Source organism: Phascolarctos cinereus, unplaced genomic scaffold, assembly GCF_003287225.1.
Source record: "Phascolarctos cinereus isolate Bilbo 61053 unplaced genomic scaffold, phaCin_HiC Scaffold_9;HRSCAF=440, whole genome shotgun sequence".
In the NCBI taxonomy this organism is placed as follows: Eukaryota; Metazoa; Chordata; class Mammalia; order Diprotodontia; family Phascolarctidae; genus Phascolarctos; species Phascolarctos cinereus.
The window spans coordinates 116,734,296-116,760,240 of record NW_027556402.1 but is presented as its reverse complement, the minus strand read 5'-3'; the positions used below and the strand labels follow the sequence as shown (position 1 = coordinate 116,760,240).

The window sequence follows — 25,945 nt, the reverse complement described above, 5'->3', positions numbered from 1 at the left end:
AAAAACAGCCTAAACCAAATGGCAAAAGAGGTCCAAAAAGCCAATGAGGAGAAAATGCCCTAAAAAGAAAAATTGGCCAAATGGAAAAGGAAGTCCAAAAGATTACTGAAGAAAATACTTCCTTAAAAATTAGAATAGAGCAATTGGAACATAGTGACTTTATGAGAAATCACGACACAGTAGAACAAATCCAAAAGAATGAAAAATTAGAAAACAATGTGAAATATCTCATTGGAAAAACAACTGACCTGGAAAATAGATCCAGGAGAGAGAATTTAAAAAATATTGGACTATCTGAAAGCCATGATCAAAAAAAGAGCCTAGATATCATCTTTCAAGAAATTATCAAGGAAAACTGCCCTGATATAGTAGAACCAGAGGGCAAAATAGAAATTGAAAGAATCCACCGATCTTCTGAAAGAGATCCCCAAAGGAAAACTCCTAGGAATATTATAGCCAAATTCCAGAGTTCCCAGGTCAAGGAGAAAATATTACAAGCTGCCAGAAGGAAACAGTTCCAAGTACTGTGGAAACACAATCAGGATAACACAAGATTTAGCAGCTGTAAGTGTCAAGTATCCTGACTCCAAGGCCAGAGCTCTACCCACTGTGCCACCTAGCTGCCCCCAGATAATTAAATTTTATGAAGAACAAAATCACATGAATTATTGAAAGAAATTTCTATAGGAATGCTGCATTTCTGTGTGATATCATGTCAAACCAAAACAACTTGACTATTTCTTTGCAAGGTAAAACTAAGTCTGTATATGAAATGTGGCAAAAAATCCAAGCATTTCAAAAAAAGCTATCTTTTTTCAAAACACTTCTTGAAAAGGAAATTTCAGATAAATATTTTCCCCAGTTAGCAAAGGTCAAATGATATATGCGAATCATTTGAAGAATACACAGCTGTGAAACCCGTATCATCGGAGAACACAATGAAAGATCCACTGACTTTGAGAATCATGACATCACACTCAAATTAGCATTTTAGCCTCATCTAGCTGATATCACTAAGGCACCTACTACAGATGGAATTGATTGAGCTCTCAGTTTTAAAGTCATTATTTGAAGCTAAAAAAGATCCATTTGAAATATGGAAAAATGCAGTAGAATACCCACACCTTTGGCAACATGCCTGAAAAGTGCCTTCTTGTTTTTCAACCACTTATTGCTGTGAATCTACATTCTCCTGCCTAACCCAAAGCAAGACATCTTGAAGGTCACAAATGACTGATACCCATCTAGAGAGTCAGCTGAAGCCGTGGACCTCCATACTGCAGCCAAATATTCAAATGCTTTTAGCTTTAAAACTAGCAAAGTTTTAATTTGAAATTAGTAAGTACATAGTAGATTTTTACAAAATGATGTACATTTTTAAGTATATCTAATTGAAATTTCTTGAATGCAGCCTTGTTTGATTACAACTAAATATTAATGGAGCCTTCCAACATGAAAAGTTTCCCCACCCCTGTTCTAAGTTGTCTTAGGTTGGAAAATTGCTTCAAATCCCACCCCTCCTCCACCAATTCTTTTTGTGGATTCTGCTATTGCAGAATTAATTTTGAGGCATTATTTAAAGTTGTTTGGAGGGGAATTTGGGACAGCCCAGGCAAGTCCCTGCCTTTTCTGTGTTATCTTGGCTCCACCCCACCTCTTCCATTCTCTGCCTTCATCCAAGTCATAGGTATAAATGTTAAACTTAACACAAGGCCAAGGAATGTACAATGTGTGTGAGTGCCCTTACTACACACACACACACATACACACACACACACACACACGCTACAAATCAGAGCATGATAAAGGTAGTGGGGAGAATTAGTGTCATGAGAAAATATGAAGAGAGAAAGATCAATATGAACTATAGCCTTTTTACATAAAACAGTTCTAGATGTAGGGGTAATTTCTTGTTAATACATATAGAGTGTTGGTATTTAAAACACTAGGGTATCTACCCTTAATTTGTGGGGATAGAGCAGAAAATGACTGAACTGTTTAATGTCACTTAAAACCTGAAGGTATTCAGTCAGAAAATCCAATTAATAATATAATGTATTGTAACCCTGAAATGACTATCAAAACCTGTATTCCACCACTAATTTTATGTCAATTAGTTAATTTCACTATAGGCAAGCCCCTGATGTTCAGTGAACCTCATTTTCAGAGCTGTAACTAGGATGAAGAGACTAGGACTTTGCCCTAGGACCTTGAAATTTAGAGGGAGTAGATGGCACTTGTATTTATTCAGCAGGTAGAAATAGTTGATCTACTTAGCAAGAATATTTAAGTTAAAATAGAAAGCTACTGGAAAAGCAGCTAGAGGAAAGGGTTCTTAATGGAAAATATATATTAAAAAATAAGTGAGCTGGATGAGATAAGGCACTCTTGGAGTCAGTGAACTTGGTTAAAAAAATTTAGCAAATGTATTTCAATATAATTGGTTTCTTTTGTAATCTTGTGTAATTTATTTTAATGTATCTAAAAAAAAACCCAAACGTAAAAATCTAGGTTTCCCCAGAGTGTCAGAGGTGTCCATGACACATACGAAAAGGTTAAGAATCCTTGGATTATAATATCCGTAAGGTCCTTTCCAAGTCTTCTATGGCATGAAAACAGTGGCTTAAAAATCCTCCACTAAAATGCATATAGTCTGAAGAATCCTGTACTTAGATTCAGGATAAGACCAGGTTCAAATGCTGATGGTAGTTGTGTGGCCATAGGCAACTTAATGTTTTTGGGTCTGCCCTTCCCGATTTGTTAATTTGGGTTAATAGCTATAATATGTAGTTCAGACAGTGATTGTGAGGATCAAAAGAGAATATAAAGTGGTATGTAAATGACAACTACCATTATTAATGATGCTGATAAAATAAGCTAGAGAGATCCTGTGAGATAGCTCTCTGTGAGAGAAATTGGTCTGAAAACCTTCACAAAATGACTATTTTTAAAAATGGGGGAAAAAATTACCCTAAGTACAAGAAAAATTCTAGATTTTAGTGAGGAAAACTTGCCCAAAGTAACTACCTATCGAGTTCCAAGGAACTTTAGCTAGTGTTGAAAAATATTATATTGTGTAAGTGAACTGTCCCTCAGGTTAAGATTAAGAAAGAACTGATGTCATCTGAATACAGCAAGAACAGCACTGAGATACCATTAGCTTTGTTATGCATTCTTGACACATAAAAAAGGCATCAAGCAAAGCTGATTGCTTTGACTTGACAGATGAGGTTAATAAATTAAGAAAATTGACAATTACCAAAAATTTTTTTTTCTATCTTTTGCTCTTAATTATAGTCATGGTCTTTGTTACCAAAAAAAAAGATTCTATGGTCTGACACTTCTTAAGAGGTTTGCTCATGCCAATTAATTGAGTTATAAACTCTTTATTAAGGTAGAGGTCTGCTTCCAATGTGGAGAATGGACTGTCCCAAGCTTCGGGAGTTTGTACAGCTGTTTTCCGAGATACTTCCAGGGACCTATAAATTCTCAGTTCCTCCAAGGTGGTATGATACGGGGCGAGGTATTTACTCCTTTCCTGGCCTGTGCTCTGGTCTATGATGGACCACAAGCACTCTTTTCTGTCTTGGAACTGTGAGGAAGATTTTCTCTGCACTGCCACTATAAGCTCTACCATGCCAGCGCTCCTCCTCGCCCCAAGACCACCACCCAGAACTATGACCCAGATCCCAGCATGGGCAAAGCAAGACATTCCTGCCTCAGCACTGGCAAAGAGGTCCCTGCAGTCCCCCTCTGATCAGCCACCTGATTGCCCCTCAGTCCGTGGGCCAGAAGCTCAGGAGGCAGTCGCTGCCTTGGGCAGTGCTTGGTAACTGGGGCTAAGACCTAGCTTCTCTTTCACCGCAGAAACATACTTTTCCCACTGACCTTCTAAGTTGTCTTTGGTGTTTGTGGGTTGAAAGGTCTGGAAACCACCACAGCTGCCCGCGATTCAGTCCTCTGAGGCCTGCTCCAGGTTTGCTGCGGCCTGTGTGCCCACACCGCACCGCACTCCTCTTCCAGCTTGGCACGATATACTTTTCTGATCAACCATCCAGGCTGTCTTTGGCTGGAAATTTGTTTCATTCTGTCTTTTTGTGGGTTCTGCTGCTTTAGAATTTTTTTAGAGCCATTTTTTATAGGTATTTGGAGAGGTTTAGGGGAGAGCTCAAGCAAGTCACTGCTTTCACTCCACCATCTTGGCTCTGCCCCTCCTTTATGTAAGTGAACTGTTCCACAGACCTCTGCATAAAGCAGTTTTTCTGTAATGCAAACTTGTCCCTACCCACACATTTCACTTAGCCTATATAACAAAGGCATACACAAAATAATAGCTCTATATGACTTACAAAATGTACTAAAATGCAGACTATTAAATACTGTACCATGATAATAAGCAGAGTTATGAAATGAAAGGTAGAGTATGCACAGCACTGTACAGTAAAGTTAACATAGGCATGCGGTATGTTGTCCCTTCTGCACCCATTGCACCTAGCCTTTATTACTAGGGGTTGGCTGTGCAATGTTTTTCATGTAGCTATCAAGAGATAGTTGGACAGCGGATCTTTTTTTTTTTTGTCCCTCATATATCTCATGATAGCAAACAATATTATCTTCAACTATTCTTTTTTTTCATTATTCTTCACATAAAGTCGAATTTGTGTAATGTGCATTTTCATAAAGCAAGAACTGCCTATATTTACAAATAGTATTTTTCTCAGTTTATATTTTTCAACAGTTTGTATTGTAAATTAAAATTTGCCTTGTAAAGTGCATATTCAAACATAAAATTCCATAAGAGTACAGATAAACTGATATACAATAGCACTGTCAATACATGACAAAAGTATTGTCATCTGAACAGTTGTATTTATCAGGGTGAGTCATGGTCTTTGCTTTCTTGATTCTAAAACTAAAACATAAGCTTCATGCTGGGGCAGCTAGGTGGCACAGTGGAGAGAGCACCGGCCCTGGATGCAGCAGGACCTGAGATCAAATGTGGCCTCAGACACAACATTTACTAGCTGTGTGACCCTGGGCAAGTCATTTAACCCCATTGCCTAGCCAAAAAACAAAACATAAGCGTCATGCTAATAAGGTTTGTTTTTTTTTAAAAATGTAGTTAATAAATATTTAAAAATACTTCTTTTTTTTCTTTTCTTTTTCTTTTTTTTAATGTAACCTTGAAATGAGAAAGAATCCTAATCCTTGGCTTTGCCACAAACTAGTTGGGTAACTTTGGGCAAGTCATTGAATTCCTCTGGGCTTCAGTTTCTTCATCTATTGGGGAAAAGGCTTTGTGGTACAGTGGAAAGAGCGCTGGATTTCAAGTCAGAGGACTTGAGTTTAAATTGTGGCTCAGCTACCTGTGTGGCCTAGATAAATCACTTAGCCTCCCTAGGTTTCAATTTCCCTATATTTAAAATGAAGGTGTTGGCTATAGGTCTGTATCCTAGAGATTTTTTTTTAAAGGGAAAAGAACTTATTTATACAAAAATATTTCTAGCAGCTCTTTTTGTAGTGGCTAAGAATTGGAAATGGAGGGGATGCTCATCAATTGGGGAATGACTGAAAAAGTTGTGATATATGATTGTCATGGAATACTATTATGCTTTAAGAAATGATGACCAGGCAGACTTTATTTTATTAGGCAATTGGGGTTAAGTGACTTGCCCAGGGTCACACAGGTAATAAGTGTCAACTGTTTGGTCTGAGGCCAGATTTGAACTCAGGTCCTCTTGACTTCAGGGCTAGTGCTCTATCCGCTGTGCCACGTAGATGCTCCCCAGGCAGCCTTTAGAAAAACCTGGAAAGACTTATATGAACTCATGCTGACTGAAGTGAGAAGAACCAGGTTTGTACACAGTAACAGCAATATCGTATGAAGAAAAACTGTGAATGACTTAGCTTATCTTAGCAATGCAGTAATCCAAGATAATCCCAAAGCACTCATGATGAAAAATGCCATCTGCCTTCAGAGAAAGAACTGATGTCATCTGAATACAGACCAAAGTATACTATTTTTCCTTCCTTCCTTCCTTCCTTCCTTCCTTCCTTCCTTCCTTCCTTCCTTCCTTCCTTCCTTCCTTCCTTCCTTCCTTCCTTCCTTCCTTCCTTCCTTCCTTCCTTCCTTCCTTCCCTTCTTTCTCTGTTCTTGCACAAAATGACTAATATGTAAATGTTCACATGATTGCAGATGTATAACTTACATCTCAGGGAGGGAGGAGAGCAGGGAGGGAGTGATAAAATTTGGAGTTAAAATTAAAAAAATACCCAATGAATGTTAAGAATTGTTTTTACATGTAATTGGGGTGGGGGAATTATTTAAAACTAAAAAAATGAAGGTTTTGGAGTAGGTAGCCACTAAAATCCCTTCTAGCTCTGGATCTCTGATCTAGTCTCCAGGATGAGATGGGGCTTTGTGGTTCAGTCATTTCAGGTGTGTCTGACCCTTTGTGATCCCATTTGGGGTTTTCTTGGCACAGATACTGGAGTGGTTTGCCATTGCCTTCTCTAGCTCATTTTAGAGATGAAGAAACTGGGGCAGACAGGGGTAAGAGACTTGCCCAGGGTCACACAGCTAGTAAGTGTCTGAAGCTAGATTTAAACTCGGAAGATGAGTCTTCCTAACTTCAGGCCCAGCGCTCTGTGCTCTATGGCGCCACCTAGCTGCCTCTACCCTCCTGAATGGAGCTACTTCCTCACATAATCTGTAAGGAACACTTCTCACTCTGCATTGTAGTTTAGTGACCAAAGCCCACTAAATACCAAATAAATGTTAGTGTTCATTTGTTTACTCGTGTCCAGCTCTTCATGATTTCATGGACCGTACTGTCCATGGGGCTTTCTTGGCAAAGATAACTGGAGTGGTTTGCCATTTCCTTCTTCAGTGGATTAAGACAAACAGAGGTTAAGTGACTTGCCCACAGTTAGTGTCTGAGGCCGCATTTGAACCCAGGCCTTCTTGACTCTGAGCCCAGTGGTCTATCCACAGAACCACTTAGCTGCCTTCTAAATAAATACACTTTGATAATTTTTATGGCAAGAAATGAATAACTCTTTTGGTCAATATAGTTATTAAATAGTCCCACCAGTATCTTCCTGCAATATCTTTTATAAAGATGATTCTGGACCTCATCATTGCCCTTTTCAGCTGTTCATAGGATATGAACATAACGACATTCCAGGATCCCAGTCTTAAGAAGGAAGGCACAAACCTAGAAGAATATATATCATCACATGTCGTTTCATTCACAACTTTACAAGTTAAATTTACAAATTTACAAGTTAAGGTAATACAGGCAGCCTTCAATGATCACTGCTTTGCATTTCAGCACCTGGGTTCAGGCTATGTACAGATACTCATGCTATTTTGTATTTTGAGATACTCTCAAATACCCAGAAGGGTCTGTGATCTCACCAACTCAGAAACTGTCTTCAACAATTCAGATCCCAACTTATCTATGCCTGACCACTTTGCATGACTTGTTCACATCTTCCCTGAAGCTCACAGGATCTTCCTCACATTCTCTTGGTTGCCAGTGGGACACTAGCTATTCAGCCCACCTTCTCTTCTTAGCATTCATTTCCTTGATGCTATCTTTTATTTCTGAAGTTCTTCATTGACTACGTATTTCAGCTTGCTCCCACCTACTCTGTGCCCACCCCCATTGCCTTCTGTATGACATTCACTTTATTTCTTGGGAGAGTGTGGTATTCCAATGGCTCACTGCCATTCAGCAATGGCAGTAGATTGTCCCATACTTCATTTCACATAAATGCCTTTGCATGGACAAGCAGCAAATACATATGTGTGTGTGTGTGTGTGTGTGTGTGTGTGTGTGTGTGTGTATATATATACATATATATACACACACACACACACACACACATGATATATAAATGGTTTATGGAGCAATACACTTAGAGCCTGAAACTTCAGATCCTGCCCCTGACATTAGCCTTGTGACCCTGGCCAAGGCACTTAAGCTTTAAATGCTTATGACAACTCTCTAAGACTTAGGTAGTAAGTCTAGAAGCATCAGTGTTTTGCATTTGTGGAAGAAGTTCTCACACCAGCCATTCTCTCACACAATAAGCATTTATTAAGCACCTACTATATGCCAAGCACTGTGTTAGGTTTTGGGAATATAAAGACAGAAACACAAATAGTTCCTGTCCTCAAGATGCTCACATTCTCTCAGGCAACATGGACATAAATATATAGAAAATACATACAAGATAAACAAAGTAATTTAGGAGAGTATGCACTAACAAGTAGTGGGTATAAGAAATGTCTAATTAGAAATTGTCATTTGGATTGATTTTTTTTTTAAAGGCAATTGGGGTTAAGTGACTAGCCCAGGTCACACAGCTAGTAAGTGTCAAATGTTTGGTCTGAGGCCGGATTTGAACTCAGTTTTTACTGACTCCAGGGCCAGTGCTCTATCCACTGCACCACCTAGCTGCCCTTACTTGAACTGATTTTTTAAAATGACTAGGGTTTCTGAAGAGGTGGAGGTGCGGAGTAAGTGCATTCCATGAATGAGGGGCAGTTTGGCAAAGGTGTGGAGATGGGGCATAGAATATCATATGTGAGAAATAACAAGACAACCAATTTAATTAGACCAAAGTGTGTGTATGTGGAGGGAGAGAGGAACTAATGCAGAATAAGGAGAGAAAGGTAGTTTGGAGCCAAGTTGTAAAGGCTTTAAACATAAAATTTTGTAGAGAAAATAGGGAGCCAGTGGAGTTTATTGAACATAGTGGTGACCTGGTCCAACTTATGCTTCATGAACATCAATTTGACTATAGTGTGAGGGATGGACTAGAGAGGAGAGAGATGAGGCAGAGACAGTAATTGGGTTAAAAAAAAAAGTCCAGTCAGTGGAGTAATGAATAAGGGCCTGAGTGGCCCTTTTATATATCAACAAGCCTTTATTAAGTGCTCATTATGTGCCAGGAAATGTGCTAAGTTTGGGGTGACAAAAAAAGGGGACAAAAACAAGGTCCCTACCCTCAAGGAACTCACATTATTATAATGGGAGAGGAAACGTGCCAACAATTACATACATACAAAATATACACGTGAAGAGAAGGGATGGGTGAGAGAAAGGTGAAAAGAGAATCGACAATATTTGGCCAACTGACTGTATACGTGGGATGAAGGACAGTGAGGGGTCAAAGATGACTCCCAAGTTTGTGGAACTGTTTTTATTGAGTCATTTTCCAGTCATGTCTGACTCTGTGACTATTTGGTGTTTCCTCATCATACACTGGAGTGGTTTTCTTCTCCAGCTCATTTTACAGATAAGGAAACTGAGGCAAACAGGTTTAAGTGACTTGCCCAGGGTCACATAGCTAGTAAGTGTCTGAGGCCAGATTTGAATTCAGGAAGATGACTCTTCTTCACTCCAGACCTGGCACTCTAACCATTTAGCTGGATGACTGGAAAGATGATGGTGTCTTAGGAAAGTTAGACAGAAGAGTAGGCAGCAACACCTGAACCCCTTTGGGAGCCTTTTATCAGGTTCTGTCACACTACAGAAAGTGCTGATACTAAAGAATAAACAAAGAGATAGGAAGAGGTTGTGAACAAAACAGATGGCTTTTCTAGATTCTGCTAATTTTTTTTTAAAGTCCATAAAGAGTCCTTCATTCCCTCACCGAGGCAGAGAATGTGACTGGCTCTTGCCCTTTCCTGCAGCCAAATTAAGGCTGTACTTTTGTATGTGTCAAAATGCATGTTGTTGACATTCCTTCCACACCCTAACTTTTAAGATCCTCAATTTCCTCATTCCCATGACCTCAGTTTACTTGTAGCCTTGATCATGCCATCAGCCACAAGTGTTTCATGTTCATGAACTGTGAAATTCCTTTATCTTATAATCCTTTATTTCATCTCTTCCTTTTCTTTATGACTCTGAAACCTGTTCTTTGTCCTCATAATGACCTCCAATTCTTCCATCCTTCATTTCCCCCCCCAGACGATCCCTTCCTTCCCTACCTAGAACTCTTTATGAGCCAGTTAAGTTCTACACTATCCTCTGTGCTAGAGTTCTTTGCCTTCTTACCCTATCATCATGATCTCCTATCATGCTTTGCCATAGCCCAAGCTTGGATTACTCCCACTTTCATTACTATCCACTGCCTTCACTCCCAATCATGTACTGCTGAACAGAACTGGAGAAGATCTCATAATTATGTTGATTTGGTTCCATTATAAATTCACATTGATCCTCACTGCAGCAAGACAATGCTTTTAGATCTCTCTACTGCAGGGGTGGGGAACTTGTGACTTTGAGGCCACATGTGGCCCTCTAGGTCCTTGGGTGCGACCTTTTGACTGAGTCCAAGTTTTACAGAACAAATCCTTTTATTAAGGAGATTTGTTCTGTGAAGCTTGGATTCAGTCAAAGGGCTGCACTTGAGGACCTAGAGGGCCACATGGGGCCTCAAGACTGCAGGTTCCCCACCCTTGCCTTAATCAATTCACTATTTCACTCATTGCAATGGTTTTTCCAGACTTTTTCATCCCTCTCCTAATTCTCCATGGCACCCCTCCCTCCAGTCTCTCAACTGAGAACATTGCTTCATATTTCATTGAAGAAAATTGAGCCCATTCACAGAGATCCCTCTTCTCCCCTGTTCTATCTGGCTGTCCTTCTACCTCATGAACCATTGCTTTATCTAAGTTAAGCCCACCAACTATGGATGACCCCTAATGCTCTGTCCTGGTTCTCTTCTCTTCTCCCTCTATAATGTTTGTCTTGGTGATCTCCTAAATTCCCATGGATTACATTATCTCCACGTAGATGATTCTCAGATCTATTCATCCATGCCTAACCTCTCTCTTGACCCCCTGATTCACATCTCCAACTGCCTACTGAGCATCTAAAATTGCATGTCCTATACATAGAGCACTTGATGTGTCTGAAAAAGAGCTCATTATCATTTCCCTTAAGCCTTTTCCCAACTTCCCCATTATGAAAGGCAACATCATTCTCCCAGTTACCCAGGTTTGTAATCTCAGTGTCACCCTGGACTCCTCATTCTCAATTCTTCCAAGGCCTTTAGATAATGTAGCAGATGGACCTGGAGTCAGGAAGACCTAAATTCAAATATGGCCTTATACACTTAATAGATCTGTGATCCTGGGCACATCACTTAACTCTGCTTTGCCTCCATTTCCTCATCTGTAAGGGTTAATAATAGTATCTACCTCCAAGTTTTTTTTTTAAGGATTAAATTAAATATTTGTGAAGTGCTTTGCAAAATTTAAAGCATTATATAAATGTGAGGATTTATTATATCCAGGCAACTGCCAAGTCTTGTCATTTCTACCTTCACATTTCATGTATACATAGGTATATGTATACACACACACACACACACATACACACATGTGGGCACATAACATGTGTGCATATACATGTATATACATATATGCATGCCTACATACACCACTTCTGTCCATTGCCACTAACCTGGTATAGGCCCTTATCCCCTCACTATGACACTATGGGTCTTCCTGCCTCAAGTCTCTCTAGCTGTGTGACCCTTGTTTGCCTCAGTTTCCTCATCTGTAAATTTAACTGGAGAAGGAAATGACAAACCACTCCAGTATCTCTGCCAAGAAAACCCCAAATGGGGTCACAAAGAGTTGGACATGACTGAAACAGTTGAACAAGAAAAGTGCATGATACTGGTATTGAGGGCTGAGAACTCTCATCTTTTCTGCAGGGTTTGAGAAATGAAGCCAATGCTAATGTTCCCTTGGTAGAGAAAAACCATAAAGAAACCCTGGGTAAGGGCACAAATTAAACAATGATTCATAAGAAAGTCCCAAGTGAGACCATGGTCCATGTTAACTCAGAACTTGGGGTTCTGAGCTATGAGTTACAAGAACAATAGGCTTTCTCATGAATGCTTTGATCCTAAAAGAGTCCTTTCCTCTTCATTCCTGCTAAAAGATTTGTGTGACCAAGGTGTCAAGAATTCTGCCAAGAAAAGCTAAAGAAGAAACAAAACAACAAAATATATACTACAATTCTGTAAACTATTAATAGCAGCAGCAAAATTAAGAAAAATTGCAAGAAGAAATTTCAGAAGGGAACATAGAAACAAGCAGAACAGTTTAGTTATGATCTTAACTAAAATTAATAAAAACTTTAAAAAATGCAAGTGTTAGATATTTCTGGTTCTGTGTTCGATAGGGGGGCCATGTGGTGCAGTGATTAGTGCACTGGGCTTGGAGTGAGGAAGACTCATTTTTGTGAGTTCAAATTTGGTCTCAGACACTTACCAGCTGTGTGACCCTGGGCAAGTCCCTTAACTCTGCCTCAATTTCCTTGTCTGTAAAATGATCTGGAGAAGGAAATGACAAATCACTCCAGTATCTTTGCCAAGAAAACCCCAAATGGGGTCATGAGGAGTCAGACATACCTGAAAAATGACTCAAATATATTAAATTTTTTCTTGTTTGTGTTTCACGGTTGAATTTATATTCTAAAAAAAAAAGCAAATGGAATGCTTTCAAATGCTTTTGCTTGCTATGGGGAATTTTACTGAGGGGAAAAAGGATGGCATTCCCTAGACAGCTTTCTTTTCTAGGTTGTTTTTCTTTTCTTTTCTTTTCTTTTCTTTTCTTTTCTTTTCTTTTCTTTTCTTTTCTTTTCTTTTCTTTTCTTTTCTTTTCTTTTCCTTTCTTTTCTTTTCTTTTCTTTTCCTTTCTTTTCTTTTCCTTTCTTTTCTTTTCTTTCTTTCCTTCTTTCTTTCTTTCTTTCTTTCTTTCTTTCTTTCTTTCTTTCTTTCTTTCTTTCTTTCTTTTTTTGTATGTGTGGTGAAGATTTAGTGCATGCAAAAGCTCCCCTGTATCTAAAAAAGTAAGAACAATTAATCTTAGCTAGGTAAAGGGAAGAAGATTTTATAAAGCACCTACTATGTGTGAGATACCATACTAACTCCTTTTTATAAATATCATCTCACTTGATCTTCACAACAACTTTGTGAGATCTATGCTATTATCATCTTCACTTTACAGTTGGGACAAACAGAGGTTAAGTGACTTGCCTAGGGTCACATAACTTCTAAGTGGCTCTGAGGCTGGATTTGAACTGAGGTCTTCTGGATTCTAGGCCCAGCTCTCTGTGCCATCCACACTGTACCATCAGACACTTCTGGCAGAGGCTAAACATTTATTAGGAGCTTTGGATTTAGAGCTGGAAGGAATCCCATATTACCTAAAAGGGAAGGTGATTTACTCAAGATCCCATTATAAGTAGCAGAAATACTAGTCAGTAAATCGGTTGCCATGAGGCCAGCATTTTCTACATTATGCATGAAGCAAATGCAACCCAGAAGCAGAAACAAAACAAAAATATTTGCAAAGGATCTGTTTAGATAGTTTATGTGAAATTCATACAGTTCCTCCTTTTTTTTTATTTTGTAAATCAGTTTGGAAGCTAAATAAAAAAGCAGAATGGTTAAGAGTGGATTTAATGCTTCCCTTGCTTAAAACCTCTATGTAGGTTAACCTGAAGCTGCCCTCTTTCTCTGCTAGGTGGTGGGATATTTGGCATCAATAAAGGAAATGCTGGCTCAATTTCTGGAAGTGCCTATAGACTTTGAATCAACTGGTGAAACCCACGAATGAATCAAGTCAGAAAAAATAAGATGCTTCCAAATATATCCAACAGGAAGACTGAGATGGAGGCAGTGAATTACAACTGATGTAGCCGATTGATTATGAGGCAGTCTGACTCGAAACAGTAAACATCAATATGTCTCACTAACATCGATGCCTAGAACAAAATGGAGTTTTATGTGGAAGGTCCTACCCTTTGTAAAAAGCAGTCAGTCCTTCCCGCATGAGCATTGTCCACGCACATTTGGGAGCGCTGGTGTATTGTCCTGGTGGTGAGTTCATGTATCTGGTCTTTACTACATCGACAAGAGATGCTACCACTGTCGTGCAAAATCCAGCACCGAAGGCTGACACGAAGTGGCAAGGTAAATTATCTACAATGGATCAAGGGAAGAGGGCAAGCTTAAGATTAACAAGCACACTTTTAGTTGCTGATTTTTTAGTTACTATGTGGGATGCAGGCACACTCCGTGATCATAGCAGAAGCACAAATATACTTATTGCACATTCAGATTTTATTGCACTGCCTTTGGGATAAAAGTAGGCTATGAATGGGACGTCCCAGTTGAAGACTTCTCCGTGTAATTAAGGTAATGAGTTCAGAAGGTAGTGTGAGAAATGAACTCTTAGAAGTGAAGGTTCCTCAAAGGTCAAATAATTTTTGATTATTACTTTCAAAATCCTCCCCGACTCAGACCCTGTTTTTAAGCACTTAACAGAAAGAATAAGCCCTGCCCCACCCCCAACCTGAGCCGTTTGCCCTTGGCTTCTGGCCTCTTTCCATCTTTGAATTTCATGCCTGGAATGTAAGCCTCACCTCCCAGTTAAGGGGTAGGAAGAAACTTTCGAGCTTAGAACGTAAGCCCCACATCCCAGTTAAGGGGGTAAGGATAGTGGAGACTTGTTTGCGTGGTGGGCAGAGATTTGTTTTTATAAGGCGGCCCCTGTTAGGCGGTCTCTCTCTCTCCACATGTATCGGAGGAGCAGACAGCCATCTCGTGAGATTGTAATAAAGGTAACCTTTGCTTTCCACCCTTGAGAAGTCTCTGAGTTTAATTTGGGTTGGGGTCGCTGTCCCACACAGCTATATTCTGTAATGTGTTATTTATCTAGATCTACTGAGATGGGCCTAAATTATTTTCAAGGAGTCATTTATAGAGTCAGATTTTTTTTTGTAAATAGTATTTTATTTTTTTCCAATTACATGTAAAGATAGTTTTCAACATTCATTTTTTATCAGATTTTGAGTTTCAAATTTTTTTGCCTCCCTCCCTCCCTCCCCACTCTTCTCCCCAAGTTGGCAAACAATAGAGTCAGTATTGCTTATTAATCATGCATTGCTAGAATTAGAGCAATAGAAGACAGACTCTGGCCCCAAGTTGCTTATGTTCTAAGAAGAATCTATAAACCTAGGAACCATTATAGAGCCTGGTATAATGGTATTCTTAGGGTTCTATACTACATGACTGCCTTTGAAATGAAACTACCTTATAACAAGATTTTTTTTTAATCTTTTGGCTAGGCAATTGGGGTTAAGTGACTTGCCCAGGGTCATACAGCTAGTAAGTTATAATAAGATTCTTGAGTGGAGTCCAATTTGACACTAATTAATTTTGCTATATATATATATGGAAATATGTTTTGCACGACTACGCATATATTGTCTTCTATAAAATTTAGCAATTCTCAAGGAGGGGGAGGGGAGAATTTGGGACTCAATTTTAAAAACTGAATGATAAAAATTGTTTTTACAAGTAATTGGAAAAAATAAAATATAAAATATTTTTTTAAAAATTTACTATGTAGAAAATAATGTTATGGCAGTCTGTTGCAGGATTCAACAAATTCATTCAATAAATATTTGAAGCACATAGTATATGGTAGGGACACAAAGATAGAAACAAAAATAGTTCCTGACTTCAAGAGTTTACCTTCTACTTAAGAAGTTTGTATTTTTACTGAATTAAAATAACATGGGCCTAAAAAGGAATCAACTGAAATTTCAATGTTTACAATGAAGTGGCAGATTTGCAGTTCTGACACCCTCAATACCAGGACCTGGAACACTTTCTGCCTTTTAAAAAAATGACTTAACATTCTAAACAAATCTGTACATGGATTGTGTGTGTGTGTGTGTGTGTGTGTGTGTGTGTGTGTGTGTGTGTGCTTGCGCAGAAGCCTTCGTGCACATACATCCTCCACTAAAGTCCTACTACAGTATTCATTCTTCGTGTCGTGGAAATGAACCAAGTTCTCAGGGGTTACACCAATGGAGCCTAAACTCTGGCATGTCCTCCCTACCAAGATGGAAAGGCTTCAAAGTGTCTGCCCAGCAATATCTGTAACTTGAACATCAGCCTCATGAAGTTTAGAGAGAATTATCACTAAAAATTAGCCACCAGGTGATTTAAATATATTTCATTCATTCATTTGTTTTTGGCCACAGCAATGCACATCGATTATCTACTGAGGTTTGGATGAATTGTGATTTGTATGACTCCGAGAGACACCCACAATCCTGAACACTTATGTCTTTCAAAGTTACTGGAAAAGTGTAAACACCTTGATAGAACTGTGAGAATAGTCAGTTTGATTAAATAATGATTTATTAAGTGCTGACTATGTGTTAGGCACTGGGTCTACAAAGATAACAAAGGAAGCTCCTGCCATTATGGAGCTTACTCCAAGAATTCAGAATTTACACTGATAGGGAGAAACCCCATGAGAAGAGAAAATATATAGGATTGTTTTCATTATTTCAAATAGCAAGTTACCTGTCAGTAGGTTATATTTCAAAAGGTTCTCCTTTATTAAATCATAGGTTACTAGCTCTGCAGAATTGACAATAGCATTTCTTGTCACATTGGGTGCTGTCCCTGGAAAGAACATAAATAACTGAATGAATTTGGTATAGGACGCAATGGCTGATTTTGTGTTTAAATTATACTATGATGTTTACTATTCAACACTAAAATTGGTTACCTTTCCAAAGCCCCCTTGTTCCTTCTTCTGATGCTATTGTTTTGTAGGCATGGAAAGTCCCAGTATATCGGGGTTTGGCACCAGACAGGCTGCTCTGTGCTTGAAGTCTGACTTTTACTACATCTGTAGGCTGTGCCACTATGACTGCCAAGCCTCCGTGGTGCACCCTGCCAGGATCCTGCTCCCTATTCCAGCTGCTGCCACCCAAAAGGGAAAAAAAAACCCATTTATTTTAGAGTCTAGTTTAAGATGCATAAGGTTCTCTAGGATGAATCTGCAATGATTAGCATTTAAGATCTGATACTGATTTTATTCAGAAAAGTTAAGCCCCTTGCACACATTCACACAGTAAGTGTCAGAGTCTGGTTTCAAACTCAGGTCTTTCTGGCTCCAAATGCAGCCTTCCAGAGAGCAAAGCCATAAGTAGGAATTTTCGCAACCGGTTAAACAGGATGAATGGTGCCTTCAATTGAGGTGGGAGAATACTGCCCCAAAGCAGAGATCTGAGGACATCCTGCTACTGAAAAACAGTCAGAAGGGGGTGGGGTGAAGGGGCAGAAGAGTAATTTTTTGTTTTTTTGGCTAGGCAATGGGACTAAGTGACTTGCCCAGGGTCACACAGCTAGTAAATGTTATGTGTCTGAGGCCGGATTTGAACTCAGGTCCTCTTGACTCCAGGGTGAGTGCGCCACCCAGCTGCCCCACCAGAAGAATAGTTTTGTGGAGGTATTTGACCCCCAGCCTTACCTATGGTAGCTTCTTATTTGAACTAATTTTTCTTGTTAGGTAGGTGCTAAAATCTGTTGTTTCTGTGTAATAGAGTACAAATGACTATCAGCTTCCTTTAAATTTGGTGCCCTGAGGCAAAGTCCAGGTCATCCTGCCTTAGTTGTAGCTCTGCCGAAAAGGCAGGTGGTGAACCTCAGAAAGAAGATCAGGGTTTGAGTCCTGCCTCTGCTGACACATACTGTCTGTGTGACCACAGGCAAATGACAGCCTGTTAGTGCTGCCTGGAAATTCTCTAAGAGTTTAAGTTACAGAGAATTTGCTGATTTGTATAAAGTGGAAGGAAGTTCCCATACTAATAAAACCACAGGTTCAATTCAAATATATGTATTTTTCTTTCTATGTATGGATATTCAACTTTTTAAAAAGTATCTCTCCAAGGTGACTGTTACTGAGTTTATCATTTACTGTGTTTATATCATTTATTGACATCTGCCATACAAAGGTCCTCTTCTAAGGCACCACTGGGGCATGAACTTGAGTCTGCCTTCAAAAAAGCTGTTTCAATGCACACAGGCTTGGTCAAGTCCAGCCTAACTCAGTCTGGGGAGGCTCATTGCCAGACTGGTCAGTGGGTGACAATTTTCACTGGACACCACCTTCTAAGTTATGGAGATGCTGTAACTTCATTGCAGACTGCATCAGTGGAGGGAAAACCTGTATTGTCAAAAGAATAAATCACTGAAGCAAGGAATAATTGTGGGTCCCTTTGTACTTGATTTAATTTAATACTCTACCCCCATTTCTGACCACATGTAAGCACAGAGCTCTACTAGGGGACTCTCCACCAGTCTTGCTGAGACCTTGATCCATTTATGATGAGGTCATTCATCTGTTGGGCAGAGAGGTGATGGGGCAGATGCTAGTGGGCTCAACAGGTCAAGCTGTGTCCCTCTCAAATTTCCTATAGTCAGGTATGTGCATCTAAAGGGGAGGAGCAAGCTGGAGAGAAAGGGAAGGGGAATAAGCATTTATATAGTGCCTGCTATATGCCAGGCACTGTGCTAAGCATTTTTTACAAATACTATTTCCTTTAATCCTCACAACAACTCTGGGAGGTAGGTACTATTATTATCCCCCATTTTACAATTGAGGAAACTGGGCAAACAGAGGTTAAGTCATTTAACCTAGTGTAGGATTTGAACTCAGATTTTCTTGACTCCTGGCTGAGAACTCTATCTGCTGTGCTGCCTAGCTCCCTATTAGAAAAGTTGTTGTTGTTCAGCCATTCAGTCATGTCTGACATTTCATGACCCCATGGCCATAGCACACCAGGTCCTTCTATCCTCCACTATCTCTCAAAGTCCATCCAAGCTCATGTTCATTGCTTCCATGACACTATCTCTCCATTTCATCCTTTGCCATCCCCTTCTCCTTTTGCTTTCAGTCTTTCCCAACAGTAGGGTCTTTTTCAGTGAGTCCTTTTCATTATGTGGCCAAAGTATTTAAGTTTCAGTTTCAGTATTTGACCTTCCAGTGAATAGCTTGATTAATTTCCTTAATTATTGACTGATTTGACCTCTTTGTTGTCCAAAGGATTCTCAAAATTCTTCTCCAGCATCACAATTTGGAAGTGTGGATTCTGCACTATTTGAAAAATTGATCCATTTGAAAACACAAAAAGCTTAAATCCGAACACCATGTAAATATGATAACTAAGTTTGTCCCTGAAGAAGAAATGAGGAAATGCTCCCTTCTGCATTTTTTGCAAGGTAAGGGTGCTGCTAAACTCAGCTGATGTATCAGTTAGTTTTGTCAAAAACTGCCTTTTTTATTCTTTGTTAGAAGATATGGCTAGCTAGGAAGTAGAGGAAAAATAAAAGTGATATAAAAATAAAAAAATAAATAAAATAAAGGAAAAAAGATATTGACTTCCTTGGCTAGAAATCTTAAGTCCTACTTCTTTACCTCTATTCATCTAGGTGTAATTTCATAAAATTTCAAATAGAACCTAGAGATCATAGAAACAAAACAACCAGCCATGTTACATGTACACTCATTTTAGAATATAAAATTAAGATCTTTGTTCCAACAGCACTAGTACAGTGCCTGGCATAAAGTAAGCACTTAACAAATATTTATTGATGGACTGATTGATTCTTATCATCACCATTAAACCATGTTGAAATAAGACAGAAATCATGCTTCGATGAAACCTAGTCTTGAAATTTGGGTGTCATCTTTGATTCCTTACTATCTCTCACCCCCACATTCGATCTGTTGCCAAGTCTTGCTGTTCCTACCGTGTCTCAAATAAATCCCCTTCTCTCCTCTGGCATTGCTATCACCCTGCTGCCGGGCCTCATTGCCCATTTCAATAGCCTTATGGTTGGTCTCCCTGCTTCAGATTTCTCCCCACTCCAGTCATTAAAGTGATCTTCCTAAAGTGAAGATCTAAGTCACCCCACTCCACTCCCATTCAATAAACTCCAGTAGCTCCCCATCACCTCCAAGACATACTATAAAATCCTTGTTTGATGTTCAAATCCTTTCATAAACTAGCCCTCACCCCTCAGCTTTTGCAGTCTTCTTAAACCTTACTCCACCCTCACGTGCCCTGGGATCCAGTAACACTAGCAGCTTCCTTGTTACTCCTCGCTCGTGGCGCTCCGTCTTCCATCTCCTGGTATTTTCACCTGCTGTCCTTCATGCCTGGTATTCTCCCTGCCTTCTAGCCTCCCTGGCTTCCTTCAAGTTCCAAATAAAATTTCACTTTCTACAAGATGCCTTTCCTAATGACCCTTAAAACTGCTTCTTTCCCTCTATTGATTACCTCCAGTTTATCCTGTATATATCTTTTCTGTACTTAGTTCTTCTCATATTGTTTCTACCATTAGAGTGAGTTCCTTGGGAGCAGGGACTGTTTTGCCTTTCTTTGGATTCCCAGTGCTTAGCACAGTGCCTGGCACATAGTAGGTGCTTTGTTGTTATTGTTCAATTGTTAAGTCTTATGAGACTCTTCTCCACCCTGTGGACCATAGAACTCTAATAGTGTCCATGGAGTTTTCTTGGCAAAGATACTGAAGTGGTTTGCCATTTCCTTCTCCAAGTAAGTGCTTAATAAATGATTAACTGATTGAACCAAAATACATTTTATTGTAATTTTTTTTCAGGTTTAGTATTTCCTTTTCCCCCTAAACAAGCCTTTGCCTTTTGATTATTTGTCTGGAGTACAAATTGGCAAATCTTTAGCCTTTTCTTCCTACTTACATCTTAATAAAATGAACTAGAATGAGTGAAGGTAGTTGGTGTAACATGTTTGGTGTTATGTTTGGTATCCTAGAAGTAGAGCTGGAAGGGACCTGGGTCATCTAGTCCAATCCCCAGTTATTCCCAAGAGGAAACAAACCCAGAGCTGTGGCAGAGACTTGCCCAAAGTGACCCAGGCGGTAAGTAAGAGATCTGGGATTTGAATCAGGTACTCTGGCTCCAAATTCAAGAATGTGACTTGCATATGTTCAAATGGGTGAGTAGGAGTGGGAAGTAGACTTTGAGAACCTGTCTTTTCCTGACTCCAGTTCCAGCATTGTCTATTTGTTTACACGTTAAGTCTTGCCACTGGACTTTGATGACTCTGGAAGAGAGAGTGAGGCTGATGAGCAAATCTGTCTCAAGACATAAAGACATCACCTCATGATGTTATTGGATATAATTATCCAAAATGTAGGACAAACGTGTTAAGTGTCCTTCACCCTACCGTGTGGAAGTATCTAAGATCATTAGGCTATTCATTAATGTGACACTGTGACACATACTCACACAGATACCCCCATACACACACAACGCAAGAATCCACCCTCGCTCTAACCCCATTACTTTCTCTCCCATTGTTGTAGAACTGTTTGGCAGTGTCATAGAGGCCGATTCTAATGGAGGCAAAGCTCATCTGCCTCTGCAGCCCAGCATGCAGCCCACTGTACAGACTTCTTGGTCCTTTGGTTTTCACCAGTGTGAGAATGGTCCCCAGGACTCCTTTATGCTTGACAGCTTCGGTGGCCTGGGCTTCACCTTGGATCTATAAAGGCAGAAAATGCAGTTGGAATCTTAGTCCTGAAGAGATACAGGCATGCACCTCCTTCCTTTCCTTGGAGGTGTCACGGTGGATAGAGCACCCTGCCTGGAGTCAAGAAGACCTGAGTTCAGATCTGACCTCAGACATTTACTAGCTGTATGATCCGGGGAAAATCACTTAACATCTGTTTGCCTCAGTTTCCTCAGCTGTAAAATAAGCTGGAGAAGGAAATGGCAAACCACTCCAGTATCTTTGCAAAGAAAATCTCAAATGGGGCTACAAAGGTTTGGACACAACTGAAATGACTGAACAGCTTTTCCTTGTTTACCTTGGAGAAGTAATACACACACACTCTGTGTGTGTGTGTGTGTGTGTGTGTGTGTGTGTGTGTGTGTGTGTAAAATGTAGATCAGAAGTGTCAAGCAGCTGCCCTCCCTACTCCCTCATCCCAAGCAGCCCCCAACTTTCCTGAGTGGGGCAGAAACCAGATTAAAATGTAACAAACAAACAAATAAATAAATAAATAAAAAATACAATAAAACGTATGTAGTATTAATGTGTGGTTTTCTAAGTCTTTCTACAGCCTGGAGGGATCCTTACGTATGATTTTGGTGGACCAGTTTCTATTTGAGTTCAATATCACTGTTGCAGATGCTATCAGACTATGGATGTGTCAGTTTAACTTTTTTTCCCTTTTAGTTCCAAAAGATGTCTCACTGGAAATAGTCGGGAGGGGTAGAGAATGAGAAGAGAAGAGAAGAGAAGTGGAAGGCAGACTCATGAGGGTATCTAGAAATTACTGTGTGGTACAAAAACAAAAGTCTTCACCTCCCTCCCTTCTTTGCAGAGATCAAGGATTAGTGGGTGGGCCAGGAGGGGAAAGATACCACATATACTGTCAGAAATGGCTTTGCTGAACTGCTTCCCCCACCCTAGCTCCTTTATAATCTTTGTTAACTAGGGACAGCTGACTGAGTATTGGATTATAGAAAGATATATTTGGAATGAAGGTGATGTAAAAAATAAATAATGACAATTAAATAAGATTTGTTAAGTCTTATTTATTCAGAATAAATTAATTAAATAAGATTGTTTAAAAAAAGCATTAATAAAACTTTTAGAAAATTTTATGCAAGTCAGCAGGAATAGTGTGACACTATTTGGAAAGTGCAAACTTGGCAAAATCTCCTTGGTTCACTTAACAGTTTCCTTGGAAAGTGAAGTGCAGGCTTCACTAGACTATCTCATTTGTCAGAGTGAACTTTAAGTCAGTTGTTTGTGCCCGACTCTTCATGACCCCATTTTGGGTTTTCTTGGCAAAGACACTGGAGTGGTTTGCCATTTTCTTCTCCAGTTCATTTTACTGATGAGGAAACTGAGGCAAACAGGATGAAGTATCTGAGTCCAGATTTGAACTCAGTAAAATGAGTCTTCCTAACTTCAGACTCAGCACTCTAGCCACTGGGCCACCTAGATATCTCCTATATTATTACTGTTTTGAATTATTGTCTTTCTCCCTTTGCCCCTATTTCTTGGATGGGCATTGGGACATTTGAGGCCAACAGGGGCCCCACCCCTTCCTGACACTTTTATTTGTCTCCAGACTTCTTGGAGGGGGACCTCATTGGCTTAGAACTCCCCCCTCTCCTTTTCCCCATTACCATCTCCCAGGACATTTTGAATCTTCACTCTGAACACGAGTGATTTTGCTTATCATAAAGCAAATATTCTCTGTGCTATGAAGAAGAATTTTCTGTCAGTAAAAAATATGTACATTTCTCAAAAGTGAACACTGAAAAGTCCCTCCTGGCGTCCTCTGTGTACTGTTTCCTTGACTACCCTTCACCCCACCTCTTTCTTGCCATTAAGATACACCTGTTTGGTGATGGTGATGAAGCTGTTCATAGGGGATAATAGGATCATAAATAAAGACCTGGAAGGGATCTCAGAGACCAGCCAGTCCAACTGATCTCATTTTACAGATGAGGAAACTGAGACCCAGGGAAGGGAAGTGACTTGTACAAAGTTACTCAGGGTAGTAAGTGCCAGAGGTGACTGGGGATCCTCACATCTTGATAAGCCTCATGAGTCTTAAGTGCTTTTCTCACACTCTGTGAGGTGTATTATTCTCATTTTAAAGTTGAGGGGTGTTGTTCCTGGTCACACAGCTAATAAGTGTCAGAGCTGGCTTTTCAGCCCAGGTCCAACATTCTCACTACTCTGATACATTGCTTTTCTTTCTTTCTTTCTTTCTTTCTTTCTTTCTTTCTTTCTTTCTTTCTTTCTTTCTTTCTTTCTTTCTTTCTTTCTTTCTTTCTTTCTCTCTCTCTCTCTCTCTCTCTCTCTCTCTCTCTCTCTCTCTCTCTCTCTCTCTCTCTCTCTGTCTCTCTCTCTGTCTCTCTCTCTCTCTTTCTGTCACAATCGGGGTTAAGTGACTTGCCCAGGGTCACACAGCTAGTAAGTGTCAAGTGTTTGGTCTGAGGCCAGATTTGAACTCAGGTCCTCCTGACTTCAGGATTAGTGGGTGGACCAGTGCTCTATCCACTGCACCACCTCACTGCCCCTTACATTGCCTTTTTAATCTGGGAATGAGATCCTAGTTCAGGGGCATCCAGAGACACGGGACTGCATCGGCAATGAAAGAAAAGGGAAAAGGAAACTCTGCTTTGAGTTCTCTCCCATGAAGGTCTACTCATGACTATCTGTGTGGCTTGGCAATCCCTGGCGGCCTTCTCCACCCCCCCCACAACTGCCTCAGTTTCCTCATCTGTACAATGTAGGGGTTGAACTAAATGACCTCTAAAGTTCCTTCTAGCTTTAAGGCTATGTGTTCCCTCCTTACCCACTCCCAATTCTCTATGATTTGTTTGACCCACTCATTCCCACCCTCAATTCTCTTTGCTTAGCTCTTTTTTTCTTTTGCATCTTACCTTAGGGAGAGCCAGAGCCAGAGCCAAGCTAACAGCAGCCTTTATTCTTAAGAGATAAACCAACCGAGGCAATCATTGGTTACCTTGATGATCTTCCAATTAATCTGGGAATGGGTTTCAATTTCAACTCATTTTTTTCATTCATTTGACCATAGACCTAGAGATGGAAGAGATCTCAGAGGCTCCCTATTCCAATCACCTCATTTGGAAAATGTGGAAAGTTGGGCCCAGGGAGGTGAAGAGATCTTGCCTAAGACCAATTGATCTTGCTTGGTTTTACTACATTTTGATCTTACTACATAGATAGAAGCATGGTCCTCTGACTCAAGAGCCAGGGCTCACAAGTTTTACATATATATGATAATAAATCAATATGGGAATAAATATATATTTATAGAAAAATATTTGCATATATATATTTATAGTGATGTTTACAGTCACACACACAGGTGTTCCAAAAGTCTTGATGCAGGTTTAAAACTTAAACCTTAACTAGGTTTAAAACTCAAGTTTTAAACTTGCATTTTTTGAGATTTTGAGATTTAAGTTTTAAACTTAAATTTAAAATGTAAAAACTGCGTTAAAACTTTCGGGACAATCTCTCTCTGTCTCTCTCTCTCTCTGTCTCTCTCTCACACACACACACACACTCTCTCTCTCTCTCTCTCTCTCTCTCTCTCTCTCCCTTCCTCCTTCCCCCCATATGTGGAAAATACAGGGCTTCCTGCAAGTTTTGCACGAAATAAAGCTGAGCCTAGCAGTAATAGCCAACGTTTAAACAGACGTTATCTTATTTGCAAGAGTCCTGTATGGGGATGGGGGTGAGGGACGAGGCTGGACAGAGCCACAGGAGAAGAACTTAAAGCTCCTATTCTTTTCTTCAGTCTACTATTCCTCCTCCCGGCTCCTGCTGCCCTCTCACTTTCATACCTGTAGCCGAACTTTGGCGGTGTCCAGCGGAAAGGTGACCAGATCCGCGATGCAGGCGGCGGCTCCAGCTCCGAGGAACTTGACGCCTGGGGTGGGTGGCACGTCAGAGGGTTTCAGCCCCACCATCACGGCTCAGCAAAGGTTTCCCACGAGGACAAGCTGCTGTGGGGGGCTGGAGGGCGATGGCGGAGGGAGTGGGGCTTAGAGAAATGGGACTGTTCTTCTCCCACTAGGACCCTGGGGCCAAGGCAGAAGCGGGTGCCCATTGCCTGGGCTTCTGCATGGCTCCTGGGCGCGTACTTACAGGCACTCTATTGCAGGGCACACTGCCCTCGGGGAGCCTGGAGTCGCTCAGACCTGGGGCAGCAAACTCCACTCGATGCCTCCGAGGCTCGACTCTCTTCTTTATAAATCCTCAGACTGAGCTAAAGACTGGAGGGAGGGGCCAGTGGTAGGACTACCAGAGGTAGACGCCTTTAGCTCCTGACTTGAAATGTGAGATTAGGGATGATGCCAACCTCTCCCCACCAAGTTTTACAGATGAGGTCACTGAAACTCAAAGTCACAGAGCAAGTGTCAGAGATGGAATTTAAATCCAGGTCTTGCTGACTCCAAGTGAAGCCCTCTGGCCATTCCACCTTGCTGCCTCATAGGTTTTCT

General features: G+C 40.3%; 1 protein-coding gene across 1 annotated transcript; it reads right to left on the bottom strand.

Annotated features, from left to right (window-relative positions):
- Nucleotides 1-7,014: 7,014 nt before the first annotated feature.
- On the bottom strand, nt 7,015-25,712 carry UCP1 (uncoupling protein 1). Its single transcript, XM_020989855.1, is given in 7 exon segments — nt 7,015-7,217; nt 13,839-14,019; nt 16,420-16,521; nt 16,628-16,786; nt 16,789-16,824; nt 21,230-21,428; nt 25,286-25,712. Coding segments are annotated over 7 exon segments (984 nt in total). The 5' UTR covers nt 25,412-25,712; the 3' UTR covers nt 7,015-7,036.
- Nucleotides 25,713-25,945: the final 233 nt, after the last annotated feature.